Raw genomic sequence first — 26205 nt, 5'->3', positions numbered from 1 at the left:
CACAAGAAAACCCAAAGAACTAACTAACCTGGGCTCATAGGAGCTCACAGAGACTGAACCAACAACCAGGGAGCCTGCATGGAACTGACCTAGGCCCTCTGCACATATGATACAGTTGTGCAACTTGGTCTTTATGTGAGACTCCTAACAGTGAGAGCAGGGGCTGTCTATGACTGTGTTGCCTGCTTTTGGGATCCACTCCTCCTACCAGACTGCTTCATTCAACCTTAATAGGCAAGGAGGTGCCTGGTCTCACTGCAACTTGATATACCATGGCTGGCTGATATCCATGGGAGGCCCTGAACAAGGCAGGGAGGGGGTATGGGGGTACAGACTACTAGTAGTCAGCAAGCAAACAACAACAACAACAACAACAACCAATGAAAGAACCAACCAACAATAAAAAGCCTAAGAGAGATGACACACAGATATGTTTAGGAAATGGAAGGATCTTTTCTGGAGTGTTTGCGAAGAAACATGGGCCTCTCTACACATCATATCTCTAGATTTGAAGTCAAACAAACCATGGTTTATTGTCTAAGCTTTCTCAACAAAAGGAGCTCTAAAAGGTAGGCATGACTGTGCATGCTTGTAATCCCAGTGCTTAGGAAACTGAGGCAGGAAGATTGCCACAAGTTCCAGGTCAGTGTGGGCTATACAGCCAGACTCTGTCCTAAGAAAGAGAAAAACTGGAGGTGAGCAAGGTGTCCTAAGGAATAATGGACCATCCACATTTGGATGCTTGAGTAATTTATTGTATGGTTTGCTCCTTTCTGGAAACCAGAGCAAGGCTTTGTTGCACTTACTCCATTATTAGTAGCTCTCTCTCTCTCTCTCTCTCTCTCTCTCTCTCTCTCTCTCTCTCTCTTGGTTTTTCAAGACAGGGTTTCTCTTTGTAGCTTTACACCTTTCCTGGAACTCACTTTGGAGACCAGGCTGGCCTTGAACTCACAGAGATCCGCCTGCCTCTGCCTCCAGAGTGCTGGGATTAAAGGCGGGTGCCACCACCGCATGGCTGGAATTATTCTCTTAAGTGCCAACAACAGTCAACTTTGGTTCCAGTTCAGAGGTTAATAGCACATATTATTAAGTATGCAATATGTTGATATAAACTAATGACAGAAATTATCTGAGCATAAGGTTACATATATATGCATAAGGCATGAATTTTGACCCTAATATTGTCCACTCACTAATTCTGATATCGGACAAGCCAATGACTGTCTTCGAACATCATCTTCCCTTTCTGTTTAGAGAGGAAAATATAACCATTGACATGAAATTACATATGATCACATGGAAAACAACATAAATGCCCGAGGTATGCATTGCTGTATTGCAATTACTGTTTTTAGTTCTATGTATTTTTTCTTTCCTGTATTCTGTTCCCTGCTCTGATTTTCCTCATCTTTAAAAGTTTAAAAAATTTTTTTATTATTTATCCATGTGTGTGGATGCACATGCCATGGCATACTTGTGGAGGAGATCAAAAGACAGCTTTCAGGAGGCAAGTTTTTCCTTCTACTATGGGACCCAGCAGTCAAATACAGGTCATCAGGTTTGATAGCAAGCACCTTTAACTGCTGAGCCATCTCACTGGCTCTTCTTCCTCTTTTTATTTCTATCAAATCTGACTCTTTTTTCCCCCTATTTCCTCTCTTTGAATTTCTTATTTTATGCCTTTGAATATGTCCAACTATTTCTCTGAATATCAGTGAGCTTATGGTGATATTTTATTTGTGCTGAAATGTGCTTTTATTTGTATGTTAATAAATAAAGTTGTGTGGGGGTCAGAGCTAATAGCAAGCCATTTACCAGAAGTCTGGCAGTGGTAGTACACGCCCTTAATCCCAATCACATGACAGGCAGAATCTCTGTATGTTCAAGGACACAGCCAGCTTGGAGACATACACCTTTGATCTCAATACCAACCATAGAGACCTGGAGGTCTGTATAGACAGGCAGTGATGAGGAGGTCATGTGGTTGGGTTTATAACCAATGAGAAGGCAGGAGAGAAAGTCAATAAAAAGACAGACACACAGGAAGTAGGTGTCTTTCTGAGGGGAAGGACGACAGCGACAGTGAGGGGTAAGAAGGAGGTCTTGGTCTTAGCTCTTGGCTGCTGCTCAATCTCTGGGCTTTTAACTCTGCATCTGGCTCTGTGTTTCTTATTTAATAAGACTGTTCAGAATTACATCTACATGAGCTACCTCTAGGGAACAGAATTCCACATCTTCAGAAAAGGGCACACTATGCAGTACCTGTATTCCAATATGATGAGCTATCCTTCATATGAGAAGGGAACTATGTGCTGCAGACATGCTCCATCTGTCAGCTCTCTATTGCTGTAACCATGGTGGCAGTGGGTGGTAAAACTACTCAACACATGGCAGGGACTTGAAAGAAGAAGCCAGAGTTCCTGTGTCCCCTCTAAGATTATATTCCCCAATGACTGGAAGAACCCTCTGATGGGGATGTCATTCTGTGTGCTGTGAATATATGTTGCTCTGATTGGTTGATAAATAAAGCTGTTTGGCCAATGGTGAGGCAGAATAAGGTTAGGCAGGACATTCTAACTGGAGAGATAGGAAAGAAGAAAAGAGAGCAGAGGAGATGCTGCTAATACTGCCATGAGAAGCAAGATGTAAAGATACCAGTAAGCCAAGAGCCACATGGCAAAGTATAGATTTATAGAAATGGGTTAATTTCAGATGTAAGAGCTAGCTAGCAAAAAGCCCGCCATGGCCATAGTTTAAAAATAATATAAGCCTCTGTGTGTTTACTTGGGTCTGAGCAGTTGCAGGACCAGGTGGGACACAGGAATTTTATAAGTGGCTGTGGGACCTCGGTGCCAGGCGAGCACAGGAAAACTTCTGACTACATACCTCTTAAAGTGTCTACAACTTCTCCAAAGCACTATGAATTGGGGACTGTTAACACGTGGGCTCTGAAGGATACTTAGGTAAATCACAGCAAATGCAATTTGAAAAAAACTTGAAATTCTGAAAACAGAGACCAAGATCAATGGTGCATACAAAAGAGACCCCAGTTAGGAAAATGTCCAAGGTGAGACATGCCCCCAACCTTCTGACAGTCATATGGATTTTAAAGACACTAGCAAGGCATGGAGGGAGTCAGACATACAGAATGGAGGAGAGGTAAAAAGACAAGTGGCGGAACACAGATTAATATAAATGGGTTAATTTAAGTTATAAAAGTTAGTTAGAGACAAGTCTAAGCTAAGGTCAAGCTTTCATAATTAATACAAGACTCCATGTCATTAATTTTGGGGCTGGTGGCCCTAAAGAAAGTCTGACAAGAAAGAGCAGCTACAAGAAAAAAACTTAAGTGAGGAAAGGTTTGGCTTACTTTTTGAGAGCAGAGTCTATCATGGTGGGAAAGGCACAGCACTGGAGCACTCAAAGCTGCTCCACAGACCCGTAGGACAAGTCAGCACAGGAAGTAAAGTCCAACACCCATAGATTCACTTCCTCTGGCTAGGCTTCATGTACACTTATCAGAGAAAAGGCTATTTGTGGACAGTTGGCGGTGGCCATGAGAGGCTCCAGAAGAAAACAAACCTGTTGTCACCTTGATCCTGGACTTCTGGCCTCCAGAACTGTGGGAAAATAAATTTCTGTTGTTCAAGTCATCCATGATGTGGCATTATGTTATGTCAGTTCTAGGAAACAAATACATACAGCAACATGTCTTTACTTGTATAGTAAGAACCAGAGGGGAAATAATGTTAGTTCATTAAAGCAAAGAAAGTAAACACTGGGGAGCCTCTCTTTCTCTCTCTCTCTCTCTCTCTCTCTCTCTCTCTCTCTCTCTCTCTCTCTCTCTCTCTCTGTAATGTGTGAGATCTGACCTGTCCAGGTGGATTCTCTGGAGCTCAGAGAAATTTTGAACATATTAAGAAGCAGCCATGAGAAAATTAAAGTCTTGGGCTGGTGACCATTGTAGTGTTTAGTACTCTGCTTATATTGGTTAGTGTTAATGAGAGAGAGAGAGAGAGAGAGAGAGAGAGAGAGAGAGAGAGAGAGAGAGAGAGAGAGATTAGAACATGTTTTCAATTTTTACCTGAGATAAGCTTTATCAGAGACAGATTATTTTAAGGCACCTGTTTCCTTTACTAGTTTAGCATCCAGGAGACACAGGTAATCAATTTTTGAGAGCATTTAACAATAACAGATTGTTATATTAAAGTCTGTTTTTGCCGAGCCCAGACCCTTTTTGGTCTCTGGGTGTTACTATTCCTTTTCCTTACCACCTGGATATATCTGATGATCCTTGGACTCCAGCTCTATGGTGATTCTGTAACAATTAGCTGAGTAGTTAATTAGATGAGGGAACCAGGTAGAGAAAAGCTTGTGGGGTGAGACCTCATTCTTCTGGATTTGGTGACAAGGCAGTGGATCCTGATGTCCTCTGGAACTTGAGAGAGAGCAGGGTCCTCTCTGTGTCGCTGTGCATGGGAAGCACTGCTGACTGGTCTGGAGTGAGGCACATGGGGGGAGCAAATGAACTGAAAGCTCCTACCTTAGCTGGAAAATCTCTTCCCATTAAGTAACCCTGAAAGTACAATTAAGTCTGGTGAAGTGGGTAAGTCTGTCCCCCTACCCTGACAATAGGGAAACAAGAAGGAGAGGTAGTATCCCCAAACTCCCTCAGGACTGAATGAGTGGCTTGGTGTCCAACAGGAAGGAAATGGATCTCCCCATGCTGTATCCTGGGTTCCCTGTGAGCTGGTGGCCAAGCCTAGGAGGTCTGCTAGAGGTCTTTGTTTGATGTCCCCATGCCACGAGGTGCACAGAGGGCAGCCAGCTGACCAGTTATCTCACTAGGTGGCACTTTGAACAAGGCTCAATTGATTGTGTGGCAGGGCACGCACTAGCTCTCGTGGCCTTCTAAAACAGGGACCTGGAAGCCCTTGTGCAGCTGCTGCTGGGATAGTGTGTGCCAACATTTGGCATTTCTGTTCATGGGCTTTCTCATCTCTACCATGGTACACCTTAAATGCCACAGCTGAAACTTCTGCTTGTGGTGTTAGGAGCCTTGCTTTCCAGATATTTAAGTTTATCCCTATTGTCTGGGAGCTGTGAGAGACAAGGACAGATTTTATTCTGTATCTTGAATTAAGTTTTTTTTTTTTTTTTGGATAGTTTGATGGTTTGAGGACAGCTTTAGGAAGACCTGCCAGGAGGCAGGTTGTAAACTGGAGTGAGGCACATGGCTAGATCTCTGGCTAGAGATGTAGGACCCCTTACTTAGCTACTGAACTGCACATCTTCAGTCATAGAGCTAGAGTGGCAGAATCCTAACAGGCTTGGCGGGTTTGAGCCGAGGAAACATGCCATGCTGCTGGTGGCCAAGGGGGCATGGTGGAAAGTTACACCATGCAGACATGGCATCCATATGCAAAGTTTTATTGGGGGGAAGGGAGAAGGGAAGGGAGGGAGGGAGGGAGGGAGAGAGGGAGAGAGAGAGAGAAGGTGCACACCTCATGGGAATAGAGAGAAAGATGAGGTAGGGTTCTCTGAAAGGGGACTTTGCATAAGATGATGTTAGGACACTGGGCAGGTCCTAACACTTATGATTTGCTTCATAATGGCAACCCTGTTTTTTTTTTTTCAGTGTTTATTTTCAAAATCAACCCTCTGTTGGGGAAAGTACTGTCACATATTCAAGTAAGCTAAGTTATATGCTTTAGAATTGACCGCTTCTGACTAGGAATTCTTCTTTAGGCCTTTAAAAATACAGCTGGAAATGTTCAGAAAAGATCTTGTGTCAGTATCTTTTCAGTTTTCTAGAGAACAAGTTGATACCCTGCTCACTGAATGTTTGTTTGTTTCTCGTAAGAATGAGAGTGAGGGTGAGAGAAAGCTACCAGTCTAATGAGGTCTTCTGTCAAGTGGGTTTTCATGGCTCTGTTCACATGTATTATCCGGCCTCTTTGTGGTGGTAAGTGGACAGAAGAGATAACAGAGGGATGACTACACTGCCAGCCTGGACTTTAGTAACAATTCCCATCTGTTGTGGTTGTAACTTACAGTGACAGCATAACACTAATCACTCTTGTCTCTTAAGCCAAAGTTCAACATGAATTAACCATATCTATACCCTATGATTATTATCATTCGTCAGCCCGTGGGGATAACAAGAGTTTCCTTGAAGAGGAAAATGACCCATGGGATAACAACAGCTTCCTTGAAAGGAAAGTGACCCATAGGCCTCATTTTTTAATCACTTATTTTGTTTGTTTTAGTCCTTGAAATAAATTCCTTGAAATAGTCAAAGTCCAGAGTGGCTGTTATTTTCCTTAGCGGACTACAAACCTTCTAATCTGGGTTAGAGTGTAACTCAGTTTGTAGGTGGCTATTTTTGTTGTTATATACCTATCCAGTGTGTTTTGGTCTAGGGGTGTGCTAGCAATCAGGGACACAAATATGTGAATGACACACAGAATATGGTATATTCGTAGTTAAAATAGAAAAACCACAAGAATGCGAGGTGATTCCCTCATTCATTCTTTATTCTGATAGAACCTGTTCTAACTGCTGAGGATAAAATCTCATCTCACTCTATATAACTGGTACACTTGAAGTCTGTATTCCAAGATAGCCAGAGTGAAAGATCAGGATGAAATAAATAAGGGGTAAGCAAATGTCCTTTGAGAATTATTAAAAACATAGAGGCAAAACTTTACTGAACAGCAGAGAAAAGGAAAACAGGCTGAGAAGGTAACTGAGGAAGGGAAAGGAAAAATCTGTCAAGAATTTTTCAGTTCAGTAAGCCTCCCCCTGCCCTCCAGTTAGTTCTTCAACCACCTCTCTTTTCCAACTACCACAGCACACAGGGGTGAACTTCCTGTCAGACCTAGATTCATGTGGCCAGAATTTTCACTTACTGATGTTTGAAACCTTGGGCAATGTCTTTATTTCCTACCTCATAGTTGTTTTCTCTAACACTGTTTACAGACATTATTTATGTTGAGCCAGAATCAGCACTTCAAATATATGTATTTAATTCTCCTTAAAATGTTATTAAGAATGTATCCTCCCCCCACATATTTTACGGAAGAGAATATAGAGGTTGGAACACAGAAGTCCTGGAACTTTCCTAAGTTAGTACAACTAGGGTTTGTTGAAACTGAACCAAATTTTCATCTCCGGAGTCTTGTTTTCCTGCTTACCTTGCATGTTAATACCAAATGGTAATATTAGAACTGCACAGATGCGCTCCGGGGTTCTTTCTCACCTCCTTCTAACCCATTTTTTGAACGTTTGATTACTTTTACCCGTTGCCATGAATCTGTGGTAGGAGATAAAAAGGTGACTATAGCGAGTCTTCTGCTTACTGTCCCGAAGTTTATGGCTATTAACACATTCTTCCCGGGGTTCTCAGCCTTGCCCTCCTCTCTCCATCAGCCCTAAAGCCACAGAGGAGAGCTGCTTCCATCCATCAGGTGGGAAAAGTCTACTGGCGGGCTTAGACGAGGCCAGGTGAAGTGTAGGGGCGAGACCCACTGGCCTTTGTCTGAGCAGTGACCTCATTTAAGGCCTTCTTCCTGTCTGAGCCTCTTCGGCTTAAAATGGCGGGATTTGTGCTAAGGCTCCTTCCCCCTTAGACCGCCATGATGGCTCGCCCTTCCCCCACCAGGCTCATCTGGCCGCTCTGGGGCTGTGGTTCCGGGGCTGAGGTGTCTGTCCTCCCTTCTGGCATCTCCAGGTCCCCACGCGCCCGTGGCGTGAGGAGACGCGGCCGTGTCCCCAGCACTCAGCCACAGCGCACGCACGCGGAGGCCAGGCTAGCAAAGGCCCAGGGCGAGCAGCCCCGGGGCTAGCCAACCCCGAGGCTCTTCACAGTCGCCCTCAGACCGTGCGTTCTGAGGAGACCCTGGGACGCTCAGGCCTCCCCACCGCACCGGGAGGAGGACCGGGAACGAGCGTGCGGCCGGGAGGTGGGAGCCCCACGCCTCAGCGCTGGGCCGGTCACGTGGGCAGCCGCCCCGCTTGGCGGCGGCCCGCGCGCCCCCGCGCCCCGGCCCCGCGGAGCTCGTCGGGCGCGCGCGCCGACGGGGCGGGCGCATGCGCAGGGGGGCGCGCCGCCTCTGTCCCGCGGCGAGGGTGTCTATGGAGAGGCGGCGGCCGCGGCTGCTGAGGCGGACGCTGAGGCAGCGGCGATGGCGCCCTTCCCCGATGAAGTGGACGTCTTCACCGCCCCGCACTGGCGGATGAAGCAGCTGGTGGGGCGCTACTGCGACAAGGTAACGGCAGCGCGGGGCGGAGGGCGGCGCGGAGGAACGGGCGGGTTCCGGGGACGGCCTGGCCTGCGAGCCTCCCGCAACCCCCACCCCCCGACACCCCCGCGTTGGCGCCGGGCGAGCAGCCGCTTGCGCCCCCGTTCCCGTCCCCGGCGCGGCTCCCGCACCTTCCCGCCCGGGGGGTCCTGGGAAACCCGGGCCGGCCGCGGCCTGGGACGTGCCCTCGGGGCGCGCGGCGCCTGCCCAGCGTCCTGCTGGCGGGTCTGGCCTGTGCCGGGGGGGGGTGAGGGGCGCTCCCGGCTCCCCGGAGCCTCCGCCGCTGGCCCTTCAGGGGTGTAGGGGACCCGGGGTCGGCCTCCCGCGGGGGCTCCCGGTCCGCGCCCGCAGGCCGCTTCTGCGGTGGCTCGCTACCGCAGTACTGCCCGCACGGCCCCTCCGGGCTCTTGGAGTCGCTTTGCAAACACTGCATCCTCCGCCTGGACCTGTGACTTGCTTCCTGGCCCCACGGGCAGCGGCTTCCAGCCTCCCTGGAGCGGGCTTGTTGGCCCTTCCAGCTTTGCACTGGTTTGCTTCCGTGTGCAAGCCCGGTGCAGCGGCTTGGGGAAGCCTGGCACTCCACGTTTCTGCTTATCTTTTCCTCTTCCAGCTTTTTCATTTTCCTGAAGATTTATTCCCTGTGGATTTTGTTCCAAGACAGCTAGCTGTTCCTCTGTTGGGACTTTTCAACTGGAATCAGAAGAGAGGGGCTCTTAGGAAAAGTTGGTTTGCTGTAGAACGCGTTTTGGACTTTTAATTGATGTAGCTTAAGTTGAAGTACTGTTGTGGAGATGAGTTAAGGGCCTTTTTCGAATGATTCCTAAAATTCCCAGTTGTCAGTTTGTGTTTGGAAGGTCATCGATGTGTAAACTCGGGGCAGTCATGTGTTTTGTAAAAATGAATCAAATAAATAGCTGTTAAGTAATTATTTCTTAAACATAGAATTACGTTGAGTTTTCAGAAATTACATAGAATTTATACAACTATTAACAGCAAACAAGAGTTATCTTACAACCCAGAGAGGTGCTTGGAAAGAACCCAGTGTATTCACTGGTCGGTCACAGGAAGACCAGCAGTTTGAAGTTTCAGATTTTAGCATTCCTGCCCCACAACCATTTCTCTCCCTCCATTTTGGGAAAAGAAAAACAAAACAAAAAAACAAACCTAGTTAGAGGTCAGGTGTCCTTTTAAACACCAGGACTAAAGTTTAGGGTCAGGGTTCTCCACTTAGTGGCCTGCTTCTTAATGAACTCCAAAGCTCTTTAAGATCTTGGTGCCTGGACCCCCATTCGTATTGGAATCTGCACGTAGAACCCGGATATCAAGTGTAATTTAGAGCTCTCAGGTGAGAGGAGGTACAGCGAGGGCGTAATCTTTTACCCAGGAGAAGCTTAACGATTGGCTAAGCCTTGAGCCCAAGAGTATAATCTTGCATTTTTCAGTTAGTGGTTTTCTTTTGATAATCTCCACCTTGTGGGTTTTCTTTTCCCTCCCACTATCCTTTAATTTCAGGCAAGGAAAAAAAGTTTTGTTTTTTCCATTTTCTTAAAAAGCAAAAGGGGAATTTAATGAGGACTAATTGAATCCAAGACTTTTCTCTGGTTTGTTTTGGCGAGAGATAGTCCACAGACCAGATAAGGGGAAATTTTATCAAATTGTACATTTTCCTAGGAGCTTTCTAGTATTTAAGATGTTTCAGATTACCAAAGGATTATGACCTTCCCAAATAATCAAAATTTGTAATGTACTACCCAGGCTCTTTAAAAAAAAAATTACTTTGTTTTGATACTGTTTTTGGAACAGTTTTCTTTCCTAGTCTAGGCTGGCCTTGAGAACTCACTAAGTTGCAGAGACTGGCCTTGAACTCCTGATCTTCCTGCTTTCACCTTCCAGGTTCAAGATTTACAGGCATTTGTCACCCAACGGGGAACAGTCATTATTTTTGTGTCTCTTTTTGGTGTTTGAGAACGTTTGAGCAAATTTTGAAAATGCAGTTGACTTAAATAATGAGTCAAATGAGATTCTTCTCCAGTAGTGAAATGTTCCCTATTGTATAACCAGTTTAATAAAGCGTTTTTTAAGTTGGTATAGCTTTAGTCAAAATTGCCACTGATTTATTCCCAGCATTGTAAAAAAGTCACAAATTCTGAATTAATTGCATGTGGTTAATGAGATTATCACTTATATTCATCAAGAATACTGAAGGTTTCAGTTTTCTTAACTGTGCCAGGGTAATTAGTGAAGGAGAAAGAACCACACAGGGATTTTCATCATTTCTTCTTGTTTCCAATGGTCAGCAGAAGGTTCTCTGGATGTCTTTTGTGAGCAAAAGTGGGAAAATAACTGGTTTGTGATGATAGAACAGCCTTAAAGAATGAAGGGTTGTTTTGATTACTTTGTCATTTCAAGGTTTGTTGTCGTCATCTTCCTTTTGGTTGTGTAGATCAAGGGTATCTGATCCAACCAACCTCCAGGAAAACTGCAAAATGAGAACTAGGCTTTGGTTGAAACTAAAATGCTACAAAGTGTGTTATTTCACTGTATTCTAAATATTGATTAAGAATGTCCAGAAACCATAGAGATTTCAGTTTTATTCCCAGTATTGAACTTGTAAAACACAGTATATTTAAAAAGTGATTTCTTTAGGAGTATCAAATCAGTTTTTCTATGTTTTGAGTAATTTACTTAGAGCAAATTATTAAGTTGTTACAGATTACACTAAATATTTCTGTATAATAGTTTAATATGTTGCCTGTGGATTTTCTAGTATAAAAAAGTCACCCAGACAAAATATAAGCTTTGAGGAGGGGAAGTGGATGCAAAATCCCTAACCTAGAAGCCATTTGCAACTGATACCTGATTTTCTGTAGTGGATTGTCACTGGGTATATCTACTATACTCTCTCTGCCCAGGGTAGTTGGAAACCACAAAACAGACTATAGTGTGTATGTATGTGCAGTTTTTGTTTTGTCTTGGTATTTTTGTTTTACTGGTTTTGTTAATTTGGTTTTGAAAATGTAGTACGGGAAGGTTTCTTTATCTTTGCTATACAGACAGCAGGCCTTTGGTGTAAGTAAAACTATTGTTTGTTTCTGTATTATACCTGGGGATTTGTAGGCCTGGATTGCTTAGGTGAGGCCTTATGTAAGCTAGTGATAGATCCATAACCACCCAAGTCGGTATTAAGACTCCCAACTTAATTTTCTTCATCTAAAGCTACAGTAGTTTTTGATTTGTTTTGTAACAGTCTTCTGAGAGTCTTGTTTCATAATTCACTGACCTCCCAAATTGGGATATGTAGTTAAAATTTGCACCAAAATGGTAGATAATCCTTTTTCCACTTTCTTCCCAATTTTTAGCATTCCCTTCAATCCTCAGGACTTAATTCCATTAATTCTTTTCTGTTGTCATTGTGAGATGTGATTGCTGTTCTTAAGAGTTCACAGTTTTGTACACACTATCATCTATGATAATATAGAAGTCCAAGAGGAGTGCAGTGGGAGCAAAAGGAAGTCCATGGTCAAGTCCACGGTCAAGTCCACAGTGAACACGAGGAGTCGTCTCTGAAGTGGTTTCTGTAGAGATCTCCATACATAGACAGGTTATAGAAAAGTTGAAGCGAGGGCCTTGAGAGATGGCATAGCAATTAAGGGTACAAGTTGTTCTTCCAAAGGACCCAGGTTCTATTCCAGCACCACCATGTCAGGTCACAAACAGCCTGTAGCTCCAGTTCTAGGGGATATGATGCTCCCTTCTATCCTTCATGGGCAAGAGATAGGCATGTGTGCATAGACATACACGTAGGCAACACATCCCCACCCACTGAAAAATGAAGTGGTGAAAGCAGTTAGAGGGTGCTTAAGTTTTTCAAATAAAGATATTAAGAAGTGTCATATACTTTTTTCATTTATAAAAAAGGGTATTTTATAAAACTAAGAAGTAAACGCAGAGTTGAATAGATTACTTTCAGAAACTTGAATGTAGCTTTATGGTCAGTTGGTTTTTTTTTTTTAATAAAAATGTACTGGCATTTGGTCAGTTGACTTTGTGAACATAATACTGAATTTTGAACTGAGAGGAAGGAAAGGGAATTTAATGGATTCTTACTACATGCTGACATTATTTCTTTAATCCTTACAAGAGCTTTGTAAGACAAGTGTTATCCCTCATTTAAAAGTGAGGAAATAGTCTTAGTGGTTAAATAACTTACCTAGCTCACTCAGCAATTAGTAGAGCCTGAATTTTAATCCTAGAATTCTTTTCTCCCTCAGAAAGCCATGATTTTTAGCCTTCCTCACTTGTTGCTTATTACTGTTTTTATTCAAAACAGTTTATTTATAAGTCTTTTTTTCCATCTATAAATTTGGCTAGGGCATACAAAAGCTTCATTGAGTGTATATCTACACCACAAGTCAGTTATGCATTTTCATGTGAAAAATACCAGGTTATTGTTTTACTGTTTGTTTATTGTGTGTCTTGTTATATGTAGGTTCTTTGTTGAATATGTATATTATTGTGTAGGCTACTAGTGAGCCTTCATTCTATCATAGAACATTGTTTTTCATAGTATATCTTATGACTCGTTGTAAATCAACATTGTGCATGAGAAGTATCATTGAAAAAGGAAAGTGGACATGTAAATACATGTAAATGTACAGAGGGAGATAGTTTTTCCTGAATTATCTTGGAAGTGTTTGTTCTCTGGATTTCACTACAGTGTTTTACCATATTTTATATAGTGAGGGATTGACAAGATCATTTGTAGTAAACAGCATTAGGGAAACACTTTGCTGGAGCAGCATTTCTCAGCTAAAGCACTGTTGACATTTGGGCTACAGAATTTGTTGTGGGGGCTGTCCTCTGCATTGAAAAATGTTTTAGCCACATTCTTGGTCATACCTACCCTATGTCACTAGCACTTCTCCATTGGTGACAAACTAAACTGTCCCTAGACCTTCCCTTTTATCTCCTGGGGGACAGTGTTATTACAGGGAGACCTTTTTTGTGGAGCAATTATTCTGACCAGTTACTGTCTTGCATCCAAAAAGATAGCTTTCTGTGTGGGATAGACATTTTATTTATGACATATGTTAATTACAGAAGCTAAATCTCCATTGTTGCATAGTTATGTGATTTAGGGCAAATTATTTAATATAAATGAAGCTATTTTCTTCACCTGTTGTATAAATATTTTTTTCTCTCCAGAAAGCACTTTTCAGATCTTATTATTTTTTTTCCAGCTTTAAAATATAGTTGACAAAATTATATATATTCAAGATATACAGTGGTATGGCATACATTTACATTGTTTAATAATTACCCACATCTAATTGATTAACCCATCCATTAACATAGTTATAATTTGTGTATAGATAGAAGAAAACATACTTCAGATGCACTCTGTTAGTAATTTTCAAATACAGACTAGCTTGTTAACTGTAATGACTTTCTTAACTCATGAGTGTATTGTATACTTTTTGGACATTAAAACTTAATGGCTATTAATGCTTTTTAAGGATTATTTTTTCATCTTGGGGTTGAGAACAAACCTATAGCTTTTTGCTTGTTAGGATGGCTTTCTATTGCTAAGGCATGTCCCTATGCTCTTATACTAAGACTTTTTAACCCCCCTAACACCCCCACCCCTGATTTAAGCAAAATTACCCATGGTATTATTTGTAGATATTAGCTACTAATGAAGTTTGTTGTAATCTGGTATGATGTTTCTGGACATTCTTAAAATCAAAGTGTAAATTGCTTCAAGTCTGTTGTACATATTGTTTTTAATATGAAAAGGAGCTAAGCATTATTTTTACATTGAAAACATATTTTGTGACATGTGAAAATTGTATGAAACTTTAAACTTCAGTGTCCTTAAATACAAAGTTTTATAGAAATAAATTAACAGTCATCTGCTTACATGTCATCTGTGATTCCTCTTTGGGCTGTAGCAGCTGAGTTGAGTATTTGGTGCAGGCCTCTAGTCTGGGAAAATTTAAATATTTACTGTCTGTCTTTACAGAAATGTTGACAACCCAACCCCCCTGTTCTAGATGATTGACTCATGTATTATGGTTTACTATTCATTGTCTTCTTTTCAGTAGAGTGTCAGCCCTATGACAGCAGAGATCCTCATTTTGTTCCCTGTGTGTTCCCACGTACCAAGACAGTATCTAGCCCATCATAGCTGTTCACCAGTTATTGGAATAGAGCAAGAAGTATCTGAACTTATAAAAATGAATATGTAAACGATGGTAACCCTGTGAAGTATAGGCATTTTGTTCCCAATTAGCATCAAGTAGAAACAAAGACACTGAGAGACAAAAGTTCCCTAGCTAAATAAATGATAGACCCGGGTCTCTTAGAGAATCAGAATCTATGGATCTCTGTGATTCTTATGACAATACTTACTACCTTTTAAAGAAGATACCTAGTCACTTCTGTTCTGTGTAGATTGGCTTTACTTCAATCTTAATGCCACCTTTTTCAGTGTTCTTCCATCACAGTTCTTACTGTGAAAGGCTAGTAAGACAACTTAGAGTGTACTTCTCTTCAAGAAGACAGAACCACACTTTGGAAAGAAGCCTAAGAAGTTTGGTGTTAGTAACATTTGCCCTCTAATTTATCTACCTGTTGTATTTAACCTAATTGTTTCCCATTTAAAATGAATTTTGTAATAGAATTGAACAGTAGAAGTTAGATTTAATATAGATAATGAGATATTTGAATATTGCTTTGAATTTATTTGTGATTTATTTAGGCAGGGTCTCGGTACATAGCCCCTGGCTATCCTGGAACTCAGTATATAGACCAGTGTCTTAAGTTAGGGTTTCTATTGCTGTGAAGAGACACTATGACCATGGCAACTCTTATAAAAGAAAACATTTAATGGGGTAGCTTACAGTTTAGCGGTTTAGTCTGTTATCATGATGAGACATGGCAGCATCCAGGTAGACATGGTACTGGAGAATGAGCTGAGAGTTTTACATCTTGATCCATAGACAACAGGAAGTGAACTGACACACTGGGCATAGCTTGAGCATATATGAGACCTCAAAGCCTGCTTCCACAGTAACACACTTCCTCTCACAAGGCCACACCTGCTTCAACAAGGTCACCCTCCTAATAGTGCCACTCCCTATGAGCCAAGCATTTGAACACATGAGTCTATGGGGGGGCATATCTATAGAAACCACCACAAACAGGCTGCCCTTGAACTCACAGAGATCCACTTACCTCTGCCTCCTAAATTTTGGGAGTAAAGGCCTGTGCCACCATGCTCAGCTTACTTTGAATTTTGAAACAAATTTCTTGATGTGTGTGTTTTAGTATTAGAATTTAATTTTCTATTAAGTGTGAAAGCTTGGCATTACACTGCAATGGGAATTTTTCTCCAATTGAATGCTAGAATTTAAAAAATGATGGCATACTTAAGGTGTTACATATTTATGTCAGTTTTCTTAAAAATACACTTCTCTTGTGGTTGTCTTGGCTCATGCCTTTAGTTCCATCCAGTTCTTGGGGTGCAGAAGGTGGGTCTCTGTGAGTTTGAGACCAACCTGGTTTACATAGTGAGTTCCAGGCTAACCAGGGGCCTTGTCTCAAAAAAAAAAAAAAAAAAAGTGTGTGTGTACATATGTAAATTATCTAGTAATATTTTATCTAATAGCTCTATATTTTATGCTTCCTAAACAGATCAGTTTCATCTTGACACTAAAACTTACAGTGAAGTATTTTCCCAGTTTTAAATTGTAGTAGTATAATAACATGAAAAACATTTTGAACAAAGAAGAGAAAGCCACATTATCCTCAACTTATTCTTCTAATGTAGGTGTCTTTGGTATGATTTATGATACAGATAGAGTAATTGAAAATTAGACTTGGAGGGAACTGGGTCTGATCATTTTTATTTGGGTAAACTATGTGACTTTTTTCCTTTCTCACCAGGTATTTGAGAATGCCAGCCAACATCTTCTTAGTGTAGGGGACTCTATAATTATACATCTATGAAATATTTTTTTTAATGAATTTCCTTTATTTGTACTGTGACATAATCGATGTAAAGGAACTATCTTGCTATATAAAAAAATTGGTTATACATTTGAATGTTTCTTGTTACATTGTCTTATGTTTGCATCTATTTACTATGTCTTTTTAAATTTTTATTCAGCTTTCTAAAACGAACTTTTCCAACAACAATGACTTCCGTGCTCTTCTCCAGTCTTTATATGCTACTTTCAAGGAGTTTAAAATGCATGAGCAAATTGAAAATGAATACATTATTGGTTTACTTCAGCAACGCAGTCAGACCATCTATAATGTCCATTCTGACAATAAACTCTCTGAGATGCTTAGTCTCTTTGAAAAGGGGCTGAAGAATGTTAAGGTGAGTTGAAAATTCATATGTAAGTAACTATTAGAAATAGTGCGAACCTGTCATTGTAATTTTTATTAGCAACTTTAGGAAATGGTATTATTTTAAAGATATTTCATTTATTCATGATGCCTAGGAAGGCTGTTCATCAAGAATGGTTACAGTGGAGGCTTGTAGTAAGGCGGAGAGATAAAGGTCAACTCTGGATGCAAGAAAAACCAGGAGTTAAGAGCCAAGTCACAAGCGCTAGTAGATGGAAAATTACTGAGGAAAAAGATTAGGACCAGGAGAATTCTTGTTGCATTAACTCTTTAGGATTTTTGCTGAAGATAGGCCAGGGTATTAAACCATAGAGGCTGAGGGGGTAGTGAGGGATTTGTTTAGATACTGCCATAGTCACATACTGAAAGTAGATGATGATTGTTAAACTGACTCAGTAGGATTCTTCCCAAAAGTGAACTGAGAGGCTAATGACAGAGTCTAAGGTCCCATTTCATTGGAAAGAGGATTCAGAGGATCTGGCTCAGGTATGGTGAGAGTCTTTGGAAATTGGCTCTTTATTAATGCCTAGTAAAGTCTTCTTTTTGGTGAACACTGACCACCAAATTTTAAAGTGTTGTAAGTTGGAATTTTAATTGCCATGAAATTGTTAACAAACATTTGCCATTTTTTTTTTTTTTTTTTTTTTTTTTTTTTGGTTTTTCGAGACAGGGTTTCTCTTTGTAGCTTTGCGCCTTTCCTGGAACTCACTTGGTAGCCCAGGCTGGCCTTGAACTCACAGAGATCCACCTGGCTCTGCCTCCCAAGTGCTGGGATTAAAGGCATGCGCTACTACTGCCCGGCCATTTGCCAAATTCTTTAAAAAAAAAAAAAAAAGCTATCAATGTGGGTACTGATGACTAAAGGTATAATTTTTGTTTAGGGTAACACTTCAGTTCCAAACATTTTATTTAAAATTAAAGATGGGGCCAGATATGGCGGCATATATCTTTAATCCAGTACTCTGGAGGCAGAAGAAAGTGTATATTTATGAGTTCAAGGCCAGTCAGGGCTACATAGTGAGACCTTTTCTCAAACAAAATAAAATTGAGGGTGGAAGATGTAATTCAGTGGTAGAGTTCTTGCTTAGCATGAGCAAGGCCTTGTCTCCAGTCTGTAACAGTGGAGAAAAATGGAATGGCAGCTATAGTGTTTACTGGATTTTATTTTTCCCTCTTGTAGGAATCAGAATGGTTAAAGACGACGATTTCAGTTGTATGGCACTTGTCTGAAATTCTAGTGGTCAGGAGAGTGAGGTAGGAGAGTCACTAGCTCAAGACCAGCCTAGGGTACATAGTGAGATTTTTATCTCAAAAACAAAGTAATAGTGAACAAGAAAATGAAATGCATTTGTGAGTATAGTTTAGGATAAGGATGTATGTACATTTTCTTAATAATATTTGTCTTAAATATTTGAAAGTTAAACTTTGTTTAACCTTTTCAGTTCAGTGAAACATATGAGTAAGTTATAATTCCATCAAGACACCTTATACCCTTTACTTAGATACTTTGCTTTAGAAAGGTGATTCAGTAAGAGGGAGGATTAATTTTGAAGAACTGAGAACACTCAAACTGAAGACCATTATTAAGAAATTCTACCAGTAGTCTCTGGAAGAAGGAATACTTGGTAGATATCCAGAGGGGAGGTGGTTGATTAGTAGAGGAAAGCATACTAGACAGTAACAGAAGGGAGTTTTACTTTTCTATTGAGTACTCCTTGTACTCTTGGTGTTTTAGAACACATTCATGTATTATGTAGTCAGTGTTTCTGAACCAAAGTAGTAGTTGTTAAAAATATAGGTAAAGGGACATGCTTAAAAATGATGTAGGATGTAGCTGAAAGTTTTCCCCTGTCCCGCCTGGCCCGTGGTCAGGACAAATCTCTCTCACCACCAGTCCCACAGCAGCTCAGACCCAAATAAACACACACAGGCTAATATTATTTTTAAACTATGCCTTGGCAAGCTTCTTGTTATCTAGTTCTTACATCTTTTTTTATTATTATTTTTTCTTTTATTTTACAATACTATTCAGTTCTACATTACTATTCACTTCTACAAAGCAGCCACAGATTCCCTTGTTCACCCCTTCCTGCCCCCTCCCCTTCCCCCCAGGCCACCCCCATTCCCACCACCTCCAGATCAAGTCCACCCCCGAGGACTGAGATCGACCTGATAGACTCAGTCCAGGCAGGTCCAGTCCCCTCCTCCCAGATTGAGCCAAGCGTCCCTGTATAAGTCCCAGGTTTCAAACAGCTATCTCATGCAGCGAGCCCAGGACCTGGTACCACTGCCTAGATGCCTCCCAAACAGATCAAGCCAATCAACTATCTCACCTATTCAGAGGTCCTGATTCAGTTGGGGGGCCCCTCAGCCTTTGGTTCATAGTTCATGTGTTTCCATTCGTTTGGCTATTTGTCCCTGTGCTTTATCCAACCTTGGTTTCAACAATTCTCGCTTATATAAACCCTCCTCTTTCTGGCTAATTAGACTCCCAGTGCTCCACCCGGGGGCCTAGCCATGGATGTGTGCATCCAGATTCCTCAGTCCTTGGATGGGGTTTCTGGCACAACTATTAGGGTGTTTGGCCATCCCATCACCAGAGTAGGTCAGTCCCGGCTGTCTCTTGGCCATTGCCAGCAGTCTTTTGTGGGGGTATCTTTGTGGATCCCTAATCATCAGGGAAATGCAAATCAAAACAACTCTGAGATACCACCTACGCCTGTTAGAATGGCTAAGATCAAAAACACTGAGGACCCTTTATGCTGGAGAGGATGTGGAACTCGGGGAACTCTCCTCCACTGCTGGTGGGAATGCAAGCTTGTACAACCACTTTGGAAATCAATATGGTGCTTTCTTAGAAAATTGGGAATCAATCTCCCCCCAAGATCCAGCTATACCACTCTTGGGCATATACCCAAGAAATGCTCAATCATACCACAAGAGCACTTGCTCAGCTATGTTTATATCAGCATTGTTTGTAATAGCCAAAACCTGGAAACAACCTAGATGCCCTTCAACTGAAGAATGGATAAATAAATTGTGGCACATATACACAATGGAATACTACTCATCAGAGAAAAACAATGACATCATGAGGTTTGCAGGCAAATGGATGGATCTAGAAAAAATCATCCTGAGTGAGGTAACCCAGACTCAGAAAGACAAATATGGTATGTACTCACTCATAGGAGGATATTAGATGTGGAACAAGGATGACTGGACTGCTACTCACATCACCAGTGAGGCTACCTGTAAAATAGGACCCCAAGAAAGACGGGGATTACCCAATGATGGAGAAATGGATGAGATCTACATGAACAGCCTGGACACGAGTGGGAGCAAAGAATGGCGAGGGTCGAGGGAAAGAGAGCGGGAGATCCCACGTGGATCAAGAACAGAGAGGGAGAGCAAGGAATAGGAGACCATGGTAAATGAAGACCACATGAGAAAAGGAAGAAACAAAGTGCTAAAGAGGCCCACAGTTCTTACATCTTAAATTAACCCATTTCTGTAAATATGTACCTTGCCATGTGGCTCGTGGCTCACTGGTTTCTTTACATTTTGCTTCTGGAAGTGGCAGTGTCTCCCCTGGTCCATCTTCTTTCTTCCTCTCTCTCTTTCTAGAATGTCCTGCCTAACCTTATTCTGCCTCACCATTGGCCAAACAGCTTTATTTATCAACCAATCAGGGCAACACATTTTCACAGCATACAGAATGACATCACCTATCAGTAGGATCTAAGACCAATGGAATACTGTAATTATATGAAGTAGTAGAGGGAAAGAGAAAGAGGAGTGAGAATGGTATTGGACTTTGTATGTGCAAGAAGGCTAGGGATTAAGGCTTATTCTGAACTATTTACGTAATATAAGTGTGTATTTATTAATAGGAAGAGAAGGCATTGATGAATTTAAAGAGCACAAAGAAAGAACTAGTGTGAAAAAGAAATTTTATAATTATTAGGATACAAGTGTAATTGGAGGCCATACATCTGGATATGCTTAAAGGATGTGTAAAATCACAGCAGAATTCAACATTGAACTGAATATTGGAAAGTAATTGAATACATTATCTAAACGAAAAAGCTGGCCACAATAGTAATGAAATAGTACTTGTCTTAGTTACTTTTTTATTGCTGTAGTAAAACACCATGACCAAGACAACTTATCAAAGGGTTTATTTGGAGCTTACATTTACAGTGGGATGAGTCCCTAAACATCCTGGTGTGCCTGGTGTGTGTGTGTGTGTGTGTGTGTGTGTGTGTGTGTGTGTGTGTATGTTAGTGTATGTTAGCAGGTAGGTGTGGTGATGGGAACTAGAGACTGAGAGCTGAGTATTCAGTTCTTAAATCACAAATAGGAAGCAGGAAGTAGAGAGACTGAGCTTGAAATTAACTGGAAATGATGAGAATTTTTATCCCTCAAATTCTGCCCTTTTAGCAAGGCCACACTTCCTAGGTCTCCCCAAACAATGCCACTAATTGGGGACCAAAATTCCAATCCCAAAGCCTTTGGGGGAACATTCTCATTCAAATCACCACAGTATCAGCATATTTTTAAATATTTCATCATTTTGTCAGTTTCCCATAGTTTTACATTGAGGAGAGAGAAAAGATGGATAAGTTGCAGGGAGATGTGGTTTTAATTCATATGTGGAAGAAATGTTTGACTATTGAGAGGTATCTAGAATTAAAATGATTTACTTCAAAATGTGAGTTTCTTGCCTTTAGAAATGTTGATAGTAATATATGTGGCCTGTTAGGATAACATAAAATTTATTATAAAAGCTTTTTATAGTATATTTTAAAATATACTTGCTATATTTTAATAAAATTAAAAAAAATCCTAGATTAGAGTTACTAAGGAATTCAAAGCTTATTATTTTAAGGGCTATAAGTGGGAGGTGGTGCCAAGGCTGAGGGTACAGTATCGGACATGTTAGCAAGTGCTCTGGCACTGAGCTGCATCCTAGCTCTCAGGACATCTTTATGCTAAAAGAAAACTAAGTTGACCTCCTGGGATCAGTCAAACCTTTACATATATTTGAGAGTGTCTTACTGTGTTGCCCTGACTGGTCTGGAACTTGCTGTGATATCAGGCTGGTCTCAAACTTAGAAATCTGTTTGCTGCTGCCTTCTAAGTGCTGGCATTAATGATACGCATCTCCACTTTCTGCTAAATGTGTATTATTTTTTGTTTCTAGAATGAGTATGAACAGTTAAATTATGCAAAACAACTGAAAGAGAGATTGGAGGCTTTTACAAGAGATTTTCTTCCTCACATGAAAGAAGAAGAAGAGGTAAGCAGAGTTTTTCTTTGTTGTGATTTATAGTCATAATTTAACAGAAAATATAATTTTGCCTTAGATTCTTTAAAATAATGCATTAAAAGAAAATGTTCTGTTGATGGAGTGAATCCTCTGTTTCTTTTTGGGAGCAGAAATGGAATCCAGTGAGATTTTATTTTTTTAGAAAGGTGCCTACTTTGATTGAATGAATGACTTTAATTACTTAAGAAATATGTATTTTGCCGGGCGGTGGTGGCGCACGCCTTTAATCCCAGCACTCGGGAGGCAGAGCCAGGCGGATCTCTGTGAGTTCGAGGCCAGCCTGGGCTACCAAGTGAGTTCCAGGAAAGGCGCAAAGCTACACAGAGAAACCCTGTCTCGAAAAACCAAAAAAAAAAAAAAAGAAATATGTATTTTTATGTGCGATGGCACTGTGATACACGTTCATAATTGTCACTAATTTTTGAGAGCCTTTAGAAAATTCTGTAAATCTTTAATTATCTTATGTATGCTAGGTTGAAAGAGTTTTTAGAATTTTTTCATGAGTAGACTTGAGTAATTAAATGGTTGTTTTAAATTTATCACTGTTGTGCCTCATGTACATGAAATATAGCATATCAGTAGATACATGGCAAACAGTTTTTCTCCTTTCAGTAATATTAGTATCCAGCATAAGATACAGAGAAACTATCCTATGAGGCCTGGATACTATTGCTTTCTTTCTTTCTTTTTTCTTTTTTTTTTTTTTTTAAGATTTATTTTTATTTTATATGTATGAGTGTTTCATCTCTATGTTTGCATGTGCACTGTGTGCCAAAAGATGACATTAGATTCCCTGGACTGAAGTTACAGATGATTTTGAGTCACCATATGGGTGCTAGAATCCAAATCCAGGTCCTTGGCAAGAGCAGCAAGTTGTCTTAACTAACTAGCCATCTCTCTAGCCCTAGTTTGAAAAACAAAACATTTATTGTGCATTTGGGAATTGTTTCCCTTCCACCATGGGTTCTGGGAATTGAACTCAGGTCATCAGTCTTGGTAGCAAATACTGTCACCCACTAAGCCAACTTTTTGGCTTCTGGGTACTTTTTTTTTTAAGCTGTAAATTATATATTGTGATTTGCAATTATGGTTTCACCTTATAATCGGCTTGATAATAAAAAGAAATGCAACCTATTTTCTAAACTCTTCCCAGAATGGGAAGCATTGATTTGGTGATCTTTCATTGGTACTTGATGGTATCTCATCAGTTTTTATATTGTAATATGTATCTAATGCTTAAATCAAGGTTAAGCTTTTTTTCTTTTTATTGAAAATAAGTTTTTCTTTTTCTCTCACATAATATATCCTGGCTATGGTTTCCCCTTTCTCCCTACCTCCCCTCCCAGGTAGGTCCCCACCCCCTTTCTGTCTCATTAGAAAACAAACAGTCTTCTATGGGATAATATAATATAAAGCAAAATCTTAATGCCTCAGAATTGGACAAACCAAACAGAAGGAAAAGAGAAGGCAAAATCAGAGATCCATTTGTTTGTACACTCAGGAATGCCATAAAAACAACAAACTGGAAGCTATAGTATATATGTAAAGGATCCTGTAGGGTAAAAAGAGAAGAAAAATTATATATATATATATTATATATTAAATATTATATATTATACAACTATGTCCTGTTCTGTAGGCAGACACACACGCACACACAGAGCCTGGCATGGCCTTTTGAAACCCTGAATCACCTCTTCAGTGATTCCCTTCCTTCAACAAGACCACACCTCTTAATCCTTCTTAAATAGTGCCATTCCCTAATGACTAAGCATTCAAATATGTGAGCCTATGTGGGCCATTCTTATTCAAACCACCACAGGCAGGTATTGGGCTAAATATCTAACAATAAATAACAAAATGGTTGACTGTTTAACAAGCTTGGTACAGGAAAACCTTGTTCTTTAAAATTGTATAGAGGCCTGAAAAATCATAGAAAAATATCCTTTTTAAATATTCTTTTAAAAATTTAGATAGTTTAGTGATAGTAACTATAATTTTTATCTCTTTGAAATGTATGTTCATAATACTGAACTTGAGCCATTAGTAAAGGGTTTTGAGTAAATTGAAAATCTTTCCCTACAAATTCTTTTAAATTTAGGTTTTTCAGCCCATGTTAATGGAATATTTTACCTATGAAGAGCTTAAAGATATCAAAAAGAAAGTGATTGCACAGCACTGCTCTCAGAAGGACACTGCAGAACTCCTTAGAGGTCTCAGCCTGTGGAATCAAGCTGAAGAGCGACAGAAATTTTTCAAATATTCTGTGGATGAAAAATCAGATACAGGTAAGATTCATCTGTTTTGACAGAACAATTTGTTAATGTAGTACTATTGACATTTTGTTATAAATTATAGATTTTATTTAAGAAACAATTGAAGTCAGGTTTATACTGTAGTCAGTTTAAGCCATTTATTTTTATTTAAAAATGTAATTGAGGACAGTAGTTTCTATTGTAGAATTTAGTGTTTTTAGTCTTTCATCTTGTAGGCTTGAGTTTCATGTAGTATAGTGATTCTCAAGTATAGTGATTCTTGAGTGAATTTGTAGGTATAAAATAAGTACTATTTTTGACCAATGAAAATTCAGGACTGCTATGATCAGAGTAGTATTACAGTATCAGACAGTTTCTGAGCTCTCTTGATCATACTGAAAGGTTTAACACTCTCACCCACCAGTCCCACAGACGCTCAGATCCAACCAAGTAAACACAGAGATTTATATTGCTATATTGCTTACAAACTGTATGGCCGTGACAGGCTTCTTGTTAACTGTTCTTTTATCTTAAATTAACCCATTTCTATAAATCTATACCTTGCCACGTGGCTGGTGGCTTACCGGCGTCTTTACATGCTGCTTGTCCTGGCGGTGGCTGCAGTGTCTCTCCCTCCTTCTTCCTGTTTCCCCAATTCTCCTCTCTCTTTGTCCCGCCTATACTTCCTGCCTGGTCACTGGCCATCAGTATTTTATTTATATAGAATGATATCCACAGCAGTATGTATATGGGTGTTTTGCCTGTTGTATGTCTATATCCCATGTGCATTCAATGCTTACATAGGCTAGAAGAGGGCATCAGATTCCCTGGGACTGGAGTTATAGTTGGTTGTGTACTACCATGTGCCTCCTTTGAATGGAAACTAGATCCTCCAGAACAGCCAGTGTTCTTAACCTCTGGCCCATCTCTCCAGCTTTACATTGGCCATCTTTTATTTTTGTGTATTTTCATCAGTTTTCAAAGTCAGTTAAGTTAAAAGCATTGTCCTTTACTTAGGATTCAGTGTAGAACTTTTGGACTTTATAATGGCATGAAAGTGATTTGTATACTTCAGTTTTGCATTTTGATCATTTTTCAGCCTAGTTTATGTGCAGTATAAAACTTGGTAAATGTCTAAATACTAGGCAGCAGTGAGCCGTGGTTCCCAGTTAACCATATCCATTCCAGGGGTCAACCATGTCATTCATGTTGTTCATGGAGAAGAGTTGATACTCTACAGCTCAACAGCTGTGGTGGTTGCTAAGTTTTGATACACTTTTGTTCCTGGACAAATTTAACTTATGATGGATTGACTGGGGATATAATAACTTCATTTTGAGTTAAAGAAAGGAACATTTATAATTTTATTTTCATCTTCTGATGTTTATCGTTCTCTCAGTATATCTCCAGTAACGTTCAGGATAGTGAGTATGAGAGAGAAGCAAAGCAAAGCTTTTCTGTGTAGTTACTTTAAGAATTCATATAAGAAATGCAAATAAAATAGATGCTTACCTTTTCTATTTTTATTTTTATTTATCTCAATAGCTTTGCTTTTTAAAACATTAAAAATATAGTTGGTTCCAGGTGTGGTTGTGCACACCATTAATCCCAGCACTCCAGAGGCACAGAAACAGACAGGTCTCTGAGTTTGAGGCCAGCCTAGTCTACATAGCAAATTCCAGGCCAGCCTGGGCTATATAGACAAAAGATAAACAAACAGAAGAACCCAAATAGTTGGCATCCTTAGTCTAGCAGAAATTCTTCTGCTTCTAGATATGTAATGACAGTGTTAGTCCTGTAAAATTTTTTGAAATTGGTATTTTTCCAATACTAAAGTAGTCAGATTCATGTTTAAACAAAAATAATTTTATAAGTTGAAGCTATGATTAAACCCATAAAGCTT

General features: G+C 40.4%; 1 protein-coding gene across 1 annotated transcript in view; it reads left to right on the top strand.

The window, feature by feature from the left end:
• Positions 1 to 8090: 8090 nt before the first annotated feature.
• Positions 8091 to 26205, top strand: part of LOC114709222 (F-box/LRR-repeat protein 5) — a 41435-nt gene continuing 23320 nt past the window's right edge. The window contains exons 1-4 of the mRNA XM_028892930.2: positions 8091 to 8270; positions 16474 to 16689; positions 21922 to 22017; positions 24149 to 24335. Of these exons, the coding sequence (XP_028748763.1) occupies positions 8187 to 8270; positions 16474 to 16689; positions 21922 to 22017; positions 24149 to 24335 (583 nt within the window). The 5' untranslated portion in view covers positions 8091 to 8186. The remainder of the gene's footprint in view (positions 8271 to 16473; positions 16690 to 21921; positions 22018 to 24148; positions 24336 to 26205) is intronic.

The sequence above is a fragment of the Peromyscus leucopus genome, chromosome 10, assembly GCF_004664715.2.
Source record: "Peromyscus leucopus breed LL Stock chromosome 10, UCI_PerLeu_2.1, whole genome shotgun sequence".
In the NCBI taxonomy this organism is placed as follows: domain Eukaryota; kingdom Metazoa; phylum Chordata; class Mammalia; order Rodentia; family Cricetidae; genus Peromyscus; species Peromyscus leucopus.
Note: the sequence above shows the minus strand (reverse complement) of the source record. Positions and strands in the feature narration are given on the sequence as shown.